This window comes from Brassica napus, chromosome A3 (genome assembly GCF_020379485.1).
Source record: "Brassica napus cultivar Da-Ae chromosome A3, Da-Ae, whole genome shotgun sequence".
Taxonomy (NCBI): Eukaryota; Viridiplantae; Streptophyta; class Magnoliopsida; order Brassicales; family Brassicaceae; genus Brassica; species Brassica napus.
The window spans coordinates 32,320,323-32,335,524 of NC_063436.1; the positions used below are offsets into that span (position 1 = coordinate 32,320,323).

At 40.1% G+C, this 15,202-nt stretch overlaps 1 protein-coding gene across 1 annotated transcript; it reads right to left on the reverse strand.

Moving 5' to 3' along the window:
- Positions 1–4,713: 4,713 nt before the first annotated feature.
- BNAA03G54360D (probable E3 ubiquitin-protein ligase EDA40) lies at positions 4,714–7,144 on the reverse strand. The gene is made up of 2 exons (XM_013837304.3): positions 6,595–7,144; positions 4,714–6,510 (listed from the first exon to the last, which is right to left on the reverse strand). The coding sequence occupies exons 1-2, from the start codon at positions 6,964–6,966 to the stop codon at positions 4,819–4,821; spliced, it is 2,064 nt and encodes a 687-aa protein (XP_013692758.1). The 5' UTR covers positions 6,967–7,144; the 3' UTR covers positions 4,714–4,818.
- Positions 7,145–15,202: the final 8,058 nt, after the last annotated feature.

Below are 15,202 nucleotides of genomic sequence, written 5' to 3' on the forward strand. Positions count from 1 at the left end.
ACAATTTCGATGCCCACTTCTGTTGCTCAACAGACACAGCTCTTTGTTCCAACAGATGTCGCAAACTCTTCTGATCTGTACGGATGGTGAACTGATGCCCCGTGAGGTAGTGTCTCCATTTGGTTACTGCATAAACAATCGCCAGCAGTTCTCGTTCATACACTGACTTCACTCTCCCTGAACTCGAAAACGCCTTACTAATGTAGGCCACTGGCCGGTTATCCTGAGACAAAACAGCTCCAATCCCCGTACCTGATGCATCTGTTTCCACCACGAAAGGCTTAGTGAAATCTGGCAGTCGCAGCACCGGTAGAGTGGTCATCGCACGCTTCAGCCAGCAGAAGGCTTTGCTAGCATCATCTGTCCACTTAAACCCCTCTTTCTTCGGCAAATTAGTGAGAGGCCTAGCTATCTTCCCATAACTTGCCACAAACCTTCGGTAATAACCAGTGAGGCCTAAGAACCCTCGTAGTGCAGTCACATTATTTGGCTGAGGCCACTTCTTCATCGCCTCCAACTTCTCGGGATCAGCTGCTACCCCTTTAGCTGAAATCACATGACCCAAATAGGACGCACTAGACTGCCCAAATGCACGCTTCTTCTCATTAGCGTAGAACTGGTGTTGCTTCAGAACTTGGAGGACAGTTTTCAAATGCTCCTTATGCTCTGTTTCGTTCTTGCTGTATACCAAAATATCGTCAAAAAACACCAAGACAAATTTCCTCAAGTATGGCTTGAAAATCTCGTTCATAACTGACTGGAAAGTTGCTGAAGCATTAGTGAGGCCGAAGGGCATCACTAGGAATTCATAATGGCCTTCTTGGGTCTTGAACGCGGTTTTACCAACATCCTCCTCCTTCACTCTAATTTGGTGATAACCCGATTTTAGATCCAACTTTGAAAACACGGCTGCTCCTGCCAACTCATCAAGTAACTCCTCAATCACCGGTATTGGGTATCTATCCTGGATAGTACTCTTGTTGACAGCCATGTAATCAACGCAGAAGCGGAATCCTCCGTCCTTCTTTTTAACTAACAACACCGGGCTCGAGAAGTGGCTGATGCTAGGCCTTATTATTCCCGCTTGCAACATCTCTCTAACCAGCTTCTCAATTTCATCTTTCTGGATATGCGAGTACCGGTATGGTCTGATGTTAATGGGGGACGTACCAGACTGCAGGGTTATAGCATGTTCCCTACTGCGCTTCGGTGAAAGTCCACTCGGCATATCGAAGACAGACTCAAACTCTTTGAGAATCTGCTGCACATCTCTGCTTGGGCTTTTGGTTTTGTGCTCTCCTGGCTTAGCTTCAAACAGAGCCTGCAGCTCCAACAGATATACCACTTCTTCTTGCTCTACTAATTTCTCCATCGAGTTCAGCGATACTTGAGCTTTCAGCAAGGCCGGATCTCCACTGATAGTAACCCACTGGTCATTGACGATAAACTTCATAACGTGCAACCCCCAGTTGATTCTTGTTTCCCCCAGTTCTGCCAACCACAAATATCCCAACACGACATCAATTGTTCCCAACTCGAACAAGAGGTACTCCTCAACAATCTTCACTCCCTGAATATCCAACGTCACTCCCGTACACTTCCCTTGTCCAGTGAGTACTCTCCCATCTCCAATCGACACTCCAAATTCTTGTGTGGACTGCACCTGGAGCGCAAGCTCTTCCACTAATCTCTTGGCTATAAAATTGCACGACGCCCCCGAATCAATCAACACTAACACCTCCTTTTCACCAATCCTTCCTATCACCTTTAAAGTTTTCTTTGACGTGATTCCCACCATGGACTGAAGCGAAAGAACCTGTAGCTCTTGAGCCTGTTGGTTTATTTGGCCCATTTGACCTTCAGTTTCTTCCTCCTCATTCTCTTCGGGCTCACTTTCTTCCTCCACATCCATACATTTAAACCTCTGAAAGGCTTTACAGCGATGTCCTGAGAAGAACCTTTCACCACAATGACGACATGGGTTCTGCAAACGTGATTCCCACCATGGACTGAAGCGAAAGAACCTGTAGCTCTTGAGCATGTTTTCTTTTGATCACTCTGCTTATTATCTCGCGGCGAATCAACAGACTTTCTTGCTGGGGAAACCTCTCCTGATCTGGCCGAATTGTTGTTGTTGTAGTGCCTCTGCTGACCATTTAAGGTTGGAGCTGAGTTGGTTCTCTGGAACGATCTCGAGTGATAAGCATTCTTATCATTCTCCTGTTCTTCTATGATCTTCGCCATATCAACTATCTCATCCATCCCGACTGGTCTCAACCTTACGACCTATTCCCTCAAACTCCTCTTCATCCCATGAAGGAAGATCTCCTCCAACAAATCATCTGGTACATGAGGAACCTCCGCAGATAACTCCTCAAACGCTTCACGAAACTCAGAAATTGTACCCGTCTGCCTCAATCGCAACATCTGACTCAGTATCGTACCCCCACGCGTTGGTTTGAACCTCTTCCTTATTTTCATCTTGAAATCTCTCCAATCTAACAGCTCATCCCGGACCTGTATCAATCTCAACCACGTCACTGCACAACCCACCATACAAGCCGTCGCTAAGGTAAGTTTCTCCTCTTCCTTTGTTTGGTTAACCGAAAAACACTTCTCAACCCTGAAGATCCAGTCATCAGGATTCTTCCCCGTGAACTCCGGTAACTCCAGAAGTTTCTTAGGTGGTGACCCTTTTTGCGGCTCCGAGTAACTCGAAGATCCTGCCGTAAAGGGCTTCATGTTCACCGGAACGTTCAGTATCCCCTTCTCCGGTCGCAACTGCAGCCCCCTCTCTTGAGGCTGAGCTCCGTCAGAGATCGAGATCTGCGTCTCTTCAGCGCTTTTCTTCACCGATCCAGGCTCTATGGGCTTCGACGTCGCTGCCGACTCTCCTACTGCCTGTTTCTCCTTCTGGGCCTCACAATGACGCTCCTCCGCGCGTTTATCCATCTCCAGAGATCGTTGATGGTTTGCCTTTATCTCGGCTCGCATCTCCGCGATAGCACTGTTGATATCACTGAGATGTCCTTCTAAGGCAGTGATCCTCTCGCCGTGGGAATCCTGCTTAGGAGGCATGTCTAGGCTCTGATACCAATGATAAATCTAGGGTTTATCGTAATAGAAAAGGGGTGAGAGAGAGAGATAGAAAGAGAGAGAAGATAAGATTTGTTTTTGGTTGATCATTTGATATTCCCAAATGTTATACAACTCGATGATTAAATACAAGCTCTCTCATAATTAATAAAAACGACAGCGTATTACTCTTATTCATTTATAAGACTCTTCAAAGCTTCTTCTTCAGCCAGAGTCTTCATCTCTGTACTTCACTTCTCGCTTCAGCCACTTCTCACTCCCTTCCTTGATCTCTGCTTCCTCTGTACGTAAGCCAAGGGCACAGCTAACTTATCACTAACATTTGGGCTTAGAGATTGAATAAAATAATCCATTTATATTTCTCAATCATCATATCCAAAAAATTAATAGGAAAGAGGAGAGGCCCAAATGTTAGTCACTGAGAGTGCACAACAAGACAATCTTTCTTGGAGATGTATGTAAAATAGAAGCTATAAAGAGGGGAGAACTTGGAGCAGCTCTTAACCGGGCAACCACAAACTCAGATAAACTAAAGAAAGTGAGGTCTGATCTCTGAGACGAAGCTTCACAGATTACGTTTTCTACTTCTAGAGATATCTCAAGAGGAAAACTCTCAAGAAGCTCTCAACTAGCGAGAAAACATAGATCTATCAACAAAAATGTCAAAGAATGGTGCTAAGTCGTCTTTCAAATGTCCTTGTTGCCCATCCGATGTAGACATCTCAAGGTGTAGGCAGTTACATTTCTGAAACGAAGCCAAAAATGTAAATGTATTCTGTGTTTTGTTTTGATGGACTCTTATGTACCAAAAAAAAGATCCAGGGAAGTTTTGGACATCCCATAAAACTGTGTTTGTGTTGCTACTTGTTTGTTCAACTTTTTAAATATAGAACTTCTTTGTATTTCCAAAATTAGTTTTAAATCATATATATCATCACTGTTTCAGTAGTTCTTACACTAAAACTATTTGAGCTTGTAACTTTTCCTTTTGGTGCTTTAGAGGTGCTATATGATTGAATCTTGCATATACCAAATCCTAAAGAAGATCATCATGTTGAATTTGTATGAAGAGAGAGTTCAATTCAATGTATGCCACTCATTATTGGATATGAGTGGAGCACACCTATCCAGATTAAACGTACCAAAAACAATGGTGAGCACTTTGCAAAAAAATTTCTTTCTTCACTTTGACTGATTGGCTAGAGTGTTATTGGTAGTTAATGGGGAACATAATTGTGAAATTATAATGGGGAACACAGTAGTGGCACAATAAGTGGGAGTACAAGTTAAAAGGTTAGACTATATCATCATGAGATCTCCTCAGTGTACAAAGTACATGAGACAAAAAGCAAAGACTAATTCCGCCGTTGCTAAAGAAAATATTTGTGACCCAATTTCACCTTTTTATATACAAAAAATGGAGCACCCACAAATTAAATATGCCATATATCCAAACAAAAATAGTAAAATACCATTATTTCTGCATTTCACATCAACTAAAAAGTTAAAATAAAAATACTTCCTTTGACCCATTTACTTTTCATTAAATTACAGTCGGCCATCCATAGTGAATATATCCAAAACTAGTTTCAAAAGATTTGGTAAGACTCAATAATATGTTGCATATACCATTTTTTACCGTTCTATTTCTTTGTATCACTTCATTACATAACTTTATCTTAAAGAAAAAGAAATACAGAAACATCAAACCAGAAGAACAGACTAGAATCTAGCATTTTCAAACCCATGGAGGTCACTGACTCTGTTCATATGCTTCTTCATGATCGCCACCTTAGCCAATCTTTCAGCCGCTCTCCAAGCTGATGTTGGTGTCAACGGCTCAGTCTTCTGAGCCACAGGCTCTGGGCTCTTCACAGCCACGTGTCTACTACCTCTCACGCGGTTCAAATCTGCTATCTCAGTGTCCAAACCACGTAAGCACGCGTCACCAGAACTCGAGCCATATTGTACCAGCAAGGCTCGAGCTGACGTCAGCATTCGCTCAGCACCCGAGTAATCACTGGCTTCGATCAGTCGCCGAGACTCTGCCACGGCTCGTGTGCTGACGTGGACGTTTCTGAGTCGTGCAATGTTCGTGTTGGATGATGATCTGACGGCTGTAGGACGTGGTATCAGAAGCGCTCTATCATCCGAGTCCCTTGTTTCCTGAGTGGTTGGATCTACGTGGCGAGATCGGACGGTCATGATTCTGTGGGACTTACCAGATGCAGGTGATTTTAGTTCCACCAACACTTGTCTTTCTTCTTCCCCGTACATGTCACCCAACCGAATGAGCCCGGATCCAAGCCAAATGGGTCGACCCGATAGTGAGTAAACCGACGTAATCTCTCCTTGACCCGACCCGAGCTGTAAAGTAAGATCCTGTACGGAGACACTCAACAAACCTTTGATGCGTTTGGCCAACACGTCCTCCGGGATAACTTTGGTACACGCGCCGAGGTAAAGGGTGTGCGTTGGGATTTCTAACAGAGAGACGCGCGTGGACGACACGAAATCTGATTGGGCCTGATGGGCCGAGTCCGTTAAGACGAAGATGGTGGCGAACAGATTTCTCTGCCGGCGATCCTCGATCACCTTAGCAGCCTTCTTAACAGCATCCTTGACGCTCATCCCCTCGCCGTCGCCGGAGATATCGTCGAGAATCCGACGAGCTACTCTCCTTCCGTTCGCCGTCATCCTTCGCAGCGGCGATAGACGCTTCGAGCTCGACGAGAACGAGACCATCGAGAGACGATCGTTCTCCCGGAGAGACGAAATCACCAGCCTCATCGCTCGCCTCACCGTCTCGACCCTGCTTCCGCCGACGTCGAGAACCGTTACTAAATCCACGGGAGGTCTGCGCCGCGACGCAGGTAACGGAGGAGATTTGATCTTCATCAGCACAGAGTAGGTCTCGTAGCTACCTCTTCCAACGGCCACAACCGCCGCTTCCGAAGACAGCTTGACGTCGACGGAATCAGTTAACCGTTTATTTGACGTTAACGGCGTGTTAACGAAGAAGCCTTTGAAACCTCCGTTATCTTCTTCTTCGTCGTCTTCGTTTTCGTCTGATTCGAGTATGGTGTTGAAACCGGCAGGCGAGATCGGAGAGGAGATCAAAGGCTCGTCGTCGTTGTAGACTCTTAAGGACTTGTTGGACGATGATTCTCGGGTCCTGGATTCGGATTCGGATTCTGGGGATTTCAAGTCGTGGAGGAGGGGAGAGAGAGGGAGAAGTGATGTGTCTCTCCACGAGGCGCCGCAAACGGGGCATGCGGCGAGTAGATTAAGATCACCGGCGCGTGAGGCGACACACGGGAAATGAAAAGTGTGAGAGCACTCCGCCGTGAATATCGCCGTTCCTCTCCCTGCTTTCGCGCTCTGTAAGCAAATCCCACATCTGCTGCCGTTACTCTGCTCAAAACAAACAGTAGACACAATTGACGATGCGGTTTTAATAGTAACGAAAACATATTTGGAGTTCAGTTTGGTACTTACTTTAGTGAAACAGAGTTTTGCTTTGAGGAGAGAGAAGCTCGCCGGCGACGAAGGGGAAGAAAGGCTGAGAAGAGAGAGAGGGCTTCTGTTTCTCCTTGGCGTAGTCGCTGTCGGAGTTACGTCGCCGGAAGTCATGCACTGGAGATTGGGACTAGCGGGAAGAGACGGTGAGGAGGGAGTGGCAACCGCCGTAGCGCCCCAGCTCTGGCAACGAAGAGTGGGGCTAGCTGAATCGGGTCGGGTCTCGGACTTTGGAGTAGACGGGTTAGAGAAAAAACCGAACCTTGAAGTGGGTTTTGCCCGATCGTCAACTCTATCCTCTGTCTTTCTATGTTTGGAAATCCAAAACGTTCTTTTCAAACCGTTCATCATCTTCAAACTTCTTTTTTTTTTTGTCTTTCTAAGTGACTGAAACTTTTGTGAGAGGGAAAGAAAATGTTTTTGAGTTTTTAATGCGAAACGATGAAGGTTGAATTAATACAGAGAATGGTGGTGGGAGAGACAAAGAACAGGAGAAAATGGTGGGGTTGAGTTTTTTTTTATAAAAGCGTCCTTCATTTTTTTTCTTCTTTCATAATCAAAAGAATAGTGAAATTTAATTATTGGGATTATCAAGATATTTTGCTATTTTCAAAAAAAAAATTAGAAAAGAAAATGACCTTTAAAAATGCTATTAATTTTTAAAGTTACTGCTTTGGCTTTGGTCTTCGTCTAACGTTCTTGGCTATATAGTCTGAGATCCGTCGGCGTTTCCTCCGGAGTAAATTTAAAAAACTCACCCTACGAGCCTACTGATGTAATTCTAGATCCGAATAATTGGTGTAGTTCACTGTCACTAGGATTAATATGGTTGATGGTACTCTTATTATATAATCGAGGTGTTGTAGTTAGAATATTGAAGATGAGATGAAATAAATTTACTACGCAGTCACATAAAATTTCATAGTATGTTATTTTAGAATCAATTGTCTATATAATTATGCGAATTATTAGTTTCGTTGCTATTTACTTATTCAAAGCTGTTGAACGCTTTTTTATTATTAGTATTAGTATTGTTTAATGTGATGAATATTGTTGGATTTAAATGTGATGAGTAAAACATAAGGGAGCATCATAAATGAATGGAGAAGAAGATGATCTTTATTCAGAGAGACGCCTAAACCGTAGCAGCCTACTCTACTATGTGTGTACTCTCTACTTAAATTTTGTCGTAGTGAGTCGGTCCATTTTTATCTTTTATGCCTTTCTAGCACTTTTTCCATTTCGTCTTACATGTCTACAGCAGCTTTTAACGTACACATCGCATGCACTGAGTCACACATGTATTTGGATGCTTCACGTGTTTTAATGTCTACGGTGTAAAACCTGAACTCAATGGTTTTACATATATGTTAATTTTTAGTCGTCAAAATAAATTATATGTAAACCATTTTTTGGTAACTACATAAGATTTATGTTCCTCGCCATAAGGATGGGTGTCAGTGACACCGTTTGATATGTATAATATCTTGTCGTTTGAATGAATAATGTTGTTTAATTAAGAAAATTTGGAGGTATATAACATTTAGGACATAACAAAAGATACTGTTAGGACTTAGCACTAGATTTATCTAAGTGCTCTAATTATTGTAAGTGTATAGTTAATTATCGCACATTCCCTATGTTTCAGAACATTTTGGTTGTTTCTTTCTTCTCCATGTGCCGCACCGAAAACATATACACTACCAAACTTCTATATAGTATGTTAATCCGAAGTGAAAACATATAATACATATGGTTTAAACATTACCACAGAAAGTCTCTTATACACGGAACTGTATAATTATAGACTACGGCTAACATACATATTACCATTTACATTTTATCATCTTAAGACAATTAGTTTAGTAGAGTATTTATTATAGGTGATGATGTTTCTGCAGATTTAGAATGCTTCATGTTATGTAATCTTTTTTATTAATAGTTTCATTTGTTAGTTTGTTGTCGTTGTATATTCAAAGTTAATTTGGTATCAACATAAAAAAAAATGAAAGACAATGAACCAGCAGAACAACCGTCCAAAAACTTCAATTATAACCAGTTGAAACATTAATAATATCCACAACGACATGCATAATTTATTTATCACAGCTACAAGTTCCAACATACCTATTACATTGAATTTTAAATATATGGACTATACTCTTTCGACATGTGGATAAATTATGGAATCGAATCATATACCTTGTAAATTATGATAATTAGTTTATCACTAAAAATAACCATCTTATACCATAATATAACATTTTAAACATTAGTTGAATTAATCTAAAGCGTCTAGGCGAGACGCACCGGTGGCCAGAGCGGACATGTAAATAAATTAACGTTTTCTTAACTCTAAACTTTTACTTAGCAAATATGCAAATTTGTGTGTGTGATTGAGCAGGCCATTCTTGAGAAGCGTACTCATTCGTCGTTTTATGGCGATTGTTATAACAAATTGCAAATATTAAATGTGAATTAGGTTAATTGTTTGTTATGCTGGTAGAGAATTGAGATCAAACTCTACGGATATTAAATTTGAATTAGGTTTCCAGTTATATATGATACCTATTAATTACAGAGTTGCAACTTGCCAATGCATATGAGTGTTTTATACACTACTTGTTCTCCTTGCGGTTCTTACTTTTTATTCTCATGTTTTATTATAATTCATATAAATATTAAGAACAAGAGAATCAAATCGTTGTAACTACATATGTTCACTAACGTTCTTTCTTGACGCATTGACTTGGCTGTAATGACCGAGAAATAGCTACTCAAAAGTTCACATATATGTCTGTATAAATTTGGCGAGTCGCACGTGGTTAAGTTTACACTAATGATCTAGATTTATCAAGAGCCACAAAACTGACTATATATAACTGTTAAACGGACTATTTTAATGTTTTTAGGCCTCTCCAACCCAACACCATTTTTCTTCTATAATGAAGTAAAAATAAGAATAAAGTAAAAAATATTTCAATTTTACTATATTTCTCACTTAATAATGAGATTTATTCTATAAATGAAATAATTTATTTTTTGTTTGTTCGTTATTCTAGTATAGAATGGAAAATGAAATAAGGTTAAAATATTTTATTCAATATTTACTTTTACTTTGTTTTAGAAAAAAAATTAGAGTCTTATATTAGAGATGGTATTAATAAATTTGATGACATAAACTTCTTACCATGTTATCTAAAATTTGATCCTAATTAACAGTTTTACATGATAGCTTCGCAAAAGGCATTTTGTCTAGCGGTTTACTCTTCTCCCATGTAAACACACTAGGCTTCCAAGTTGGATACTTGGATGGTTTCTAAGATTAATCTTTTAGAATTTTCTTAATAATATATAGAGTATTTGATGTAAAAAAAAATTAACAGTTTTACATGTATTAAAAAAACTATTCAGTGGAGGTAGAGGAGCCGTGCGGCACGTGATATGCATGAGAAGGTGCAAGATACTAAATATAGGTTTTTGGGAGACGAAGACGATCTTTTCTATCGACGAAACTTTCTCTGCCCGGACCAGTTACTTTCATAACTATTTACTCACTTTACGTTAAATATAATTTTATTGCCCGAAATTCAAAACCTAAAAACTGGCGTCTCTGTCACTGTGTATTATTAAGTCTTAACATTGCTTAGACTTCATGTGTACTGTATATTATCAAGTGTCATTGCTTAGACGGTTAGACCTCATGCATTTGGGTTCATTGTACAGGTAACAACGAGTATACTCTATACATTAATATGATGTATTCGAACGTGTCTTTTTTTCAGTGACCAAATATTTCTAGCCTAACTCTTAATCTAACAGATAAAAAAACCTTGTTTCCATCCAACAAACTCATATAAAAATATACTCAACTCTTCTTTAATCGTCACAAAAGAGTTTGACTATAAAATGTCGTTTTAAGCTATGTGTGTTTTCTGTTTATTAAAGTGAGCTATGTAAAAAAAATTAAGCTATGTTATGTGTCACTATGACCAAGTGTATGCAGGTACATATCCAAAATTAAATCTTACAGGAGATAACACAACTAAGTTAATGGGTACCCATTTGCATATCATATATTCTTTAAAAAAAATTATATTATATTATTAATAAAATACTGAATCAATTACAAAATTCACTACAAGAAAACAGCGGTATTCTGACGGACATTCCGACGGAAAATGAAATCCTCGGAATATCCCGAGGAATTTCCGAGGATATTCCGAGGAAACACAAAATTTGGTTTCCTCGAAATTTCCTCGGAATATACCGACGGAATTCCGAGGAAATATCAATCCGTCGGAATATTTTTATGGAATACCGAGGAAAAATGTATTCCTCGGAAAAAACCGATGAATTCCGAGGATATATTATAGCCGTTAGAGAGCCGTTGGAGGATTTTAAAAATTCCGAGAAAATTCCGACGAACTAGCCGTTGGCGTCGGAATTCCGTCGGAATTTCCTCGGTCTGTCGGCAGGATTTCAACTATAAATACAAGCACCCCTCTTCCTCTTCATTCACTCCATATCTTCATCCTCTCTCTTACTCTCTTTACACACGAATTTGATTCATAAAAACATGTCTTCTTCAAATTATTTTCGTTCTTGGATCGATCGACCTCATTTGGATCCGAACACGAGATTGCTTACGGAAGAATACCAACGAGGTATAACCGAATTCATTGGGTTAGTTCACCGACAACCGGAAGCAAAAACATGTATGTTAAGATGTCCTTGCTCTAATTGTAAAAATAGAAAAGTTATTAAAGATTGGGATGTTTGGACTCATCTATATTTGAGTGGGTTTACACGAAGTTACAAAATTTGGTATCATCATGGGGAAACTGATTATGAACATGGTAGTACTAGCGAACCTCAGCTAGCGGTTAGATTAGAAGAACCAATTAGAACGGATGTAGATTATGGTGTAGGTACTGAGCAGATGGTAAATGATCATTTTAGAGGGGAAGATTTACCCAATGCAGAAGCTATGAGATTTTATGATATGTTGGATGCTGGAAAGCAACCATTGTACGAAGGTTACAGAGATGGTCACTCAGCTTTATCATTTGCTACAAGATTGATGTGCATTAAAATAGATTATAATTTGGCTGAAGACTGTGTGGATGCGATTGCTGATTTTGTAAAAGGTATTCTACCCGAGGATAATATAGCTCCTGGTTCATACTACGAGGTTCGGAAACTCGTAGCTGGTCTTGGTTTATCGTATCAGATAATAGATGTATGCAGCGACAACTGCATGATTTATTGGAGGGCGGATGAACAGCGGGTTACATGCAAATTTTGTGGGAATCCTCGTTATAAAGATATGAGTGGAAGAGCTCCAGTGTCATATAAAAGGATGTGGTATTTGCCTTTGACGGAAAGGTTGCAGAGGTTGTATATGTCTGAACGCACAGCGCAACCAATGAGATGGCATGCGGAGCACTCAACAGATGGTGAGATCAGACATCCTTCAGATGCAAAAGCGTGGAAGCATTTCCAATCAAAGTATCCCGACTTTGCGTATGAGAGAAGAAATGTCTACCTTGGATTATGTACTGATGGTTTCAGCCCGTTTGGCAAGAGTGGAAGACAGTATTCTCTATGGCCAGTCATTCTTACACCATACAACCTACCCCCAAACTTGTGCTTGCGACGAGAGTTTTTGTTTCTCTCGATTCTCGTTCCCGGACCAGAGCATCCTAAGAGATCACTTGATGTGTTTCTTCAGCCACTAATATATGAGTTGCAACAACTATGGGCTCAAGGTGCTGAAACGTACGATGTTTCGTGTAAAGAAAACTTTCAAATGCGGGCAGTACTAATGTGGACAATAAGTGATTTTCCAGCATATAGTATGTTATCTGGATGGACAACGCATGGAAGGCTATCATGTCCATATTGTCAAGATAACACTGATGCTTTCCAACTAAAACACGGAAGGAAAACATGTTGGTTTGACTGTCACAGGAGATTCCTACCACCTGATCATCCATATCGTAGAAGTAGGAATTTGTTTACGAAGAACAAGAGGGTGTTTGACAGTCCACCTCCGGAAATTTGTGGAAAAGATTTGAAGACACAACTTAGAGATTTTGTTGCAGAAAGGACGCCAGACGTCGGTGGACATGAGCGTTTTTCGGTAGATGGTGTTGGAGACCTACATAACTGGCATAAAAAAATATTTTCTGGGATCTGCCATACTGGAAGGATCATCTACTAAGGCATAATTTAGATGTCATGCATATTGAGAATAACTTTTTTGACAATCTCATGAACATGATCCTTAATGTTCAAGGTAAAACAAATGATAATTTGAAGTCAAGACTGGATTTAGTCGATATATGTGCTCGTTCAGAACTTCATGTTGATGAGAATGGTAGGGCTCCTTTTCCCATATACCGACTTGATGCAGAGGGAAAAAATGCGTTCTTTGATTGGATTTTAAACGATGTGGAATTTTCAGACGGTTACGCATCTAATTTGCGTAACTGTATCGACAGAAAGGAAGAAAAGTTTACTGGCTTGAAAAGCCACGATTTCCATGTAATGATGCAACGCCTCCTTCTGTTTGCCTTCAAGGAACTATTACCACGAAATATTCATGAAGCAATTGCAGGGATAAGTGGTTTCTTCGTGATTTATGCACGAGATCAGTGACTCTTGAAGGTATTGAAAATTTGAAGACTAACATAGCCGTGATTCAGTGCAACCTTGAGAAGATATTTCCTCCCTCATTTTTTGATGTTATGGAGCATCTTGTTATTCACCTGGCAAGAGAATTGGAACTTGGTGGTCCTATGCAGTATAGATGGATGTATCTGTATGAGCGGTATATGTTCCATTTGAAGAAGATGGTGAAAAATTTAAGTAGGGTGGAAGGTTCTATAGTCGCACAGATGATCAATGAAGAAACTTCAAACTTTGTCGAGTACTACTTTCCAGCAGAAGTTCAGACCAAAAACAGAAGACCTGCTCGGCATGATGATAGAGGCGAACGGGAAACATATCATGTTACGGTTCCAGACATTTTCACAGACGTAGGACGACTTAGCGGAAAACCAAAGGACCGTCGACTTACTGAGCAGGAGCGTAGTCATTTGCAAACATATTTGCTCACCAACTGCGAAGATGTTCTTCAATATGAGAGGTAAATAAATTAGCTTACAAATTTTTATTGTAACAAGTTGAAATTTAAATCTTAATTAATTACATTATTGTCATCATATGTACAAGATTTTCATGGCAGAAAAGCGGTTCGAATATAGATACGCCACAGAGGACGAACTAGAAGAAATGAAGCAGAGATAATTTGTTGGATGAATGTTTACTTATGTGAGTGCTTTAAACAAATTAAAATATCATTTATCACATATTTATACTAATTCACATTTATTGATATAACATATATATGTGCTATTAATAGGTGTCTACTGGTTTGGCCAGAGGTGAAACATTTGACGATTGGATACGCGAAATGGTCGTTGGACTAAACTTTGTTGTGAAGTCATATCCGAGATTTTGTACTCGAGGATATGCATTCACAACTCAGAAGAGGAGACGTTCGAGTACGACTTATGATGCTGGCGTTTGTTCTGCATCAGGAGATGATGTATACTACGGACACATACATGAGATTTTGGAAATCAAGTATTTGGGCATGGTTGGATTGCGCTGTACTGTTTTCTATTGCGATTGGCACGACAACACTCCAGATCGAGGTGTGAGAACAGATGCATTTGGTGTTACATCAGTAAATTCGAGGCGAAAGCTGCAATATTATGATCCTTTCATTCTTGCTTCTCAGGCCGAACATGTAATTAAATGTTAATTATTCAGAAGGATTCATCATCATGTGTATTAATTTATAATTTTAGTAATAATTTTTTAAATGTTACAGGTTTATTATATCAAGTACCCCCGAGTAAGGAACAGAGATGATCTATGGGTTACTGTTACAAGACTCAACCCGAGAGGCCGAGTTCAGGGAAGTTCTAAGCTTGAAGACCCACTACAACCAAGCACATCCGGCAACTTAAGTGCAGCAGAAGATTTAGCTGGAGTTGGCATTGTAGTCGATTTAACCGAATTCGGAGAGAAAGCCGCCGTTCACGTAGAGGATGAACTAGTGATTGGAGAGTTTCACCAAGATCCAGATTCAGATTCATCTGGTGATGATGACTCGGAAACAGACTAGCATCGACTTTTTTTTTTAATAGAAATACCGAGGAAATTCCGAGGGAAGATAGGTTTTCCTCGGAATTTCCTCGGAATAGACCTTGTCGATTTAGGGATTTGATTATAGAGTCTTTTTCCTCGGAATTTCCTCGGAATATTCCGACGGAATTCGGAGGAAGAAAGGGGTTTCCTCGGAAATTCCATTATTTCCTCGGAATTCCCTCGGAATATTCCGAGGAAATTCCGAGGAACTATGGGTTTTTAACCGAAAACAACGTTTTGCGGATTGAATAACACGTATATAACCTTCATTAAGTGTCTTAACCAGATTATGAAGTCACACTTTGGTGTTTTACACAATAACAAACACTTTTACGATTGCATGAACGAAAACCACACAACATAA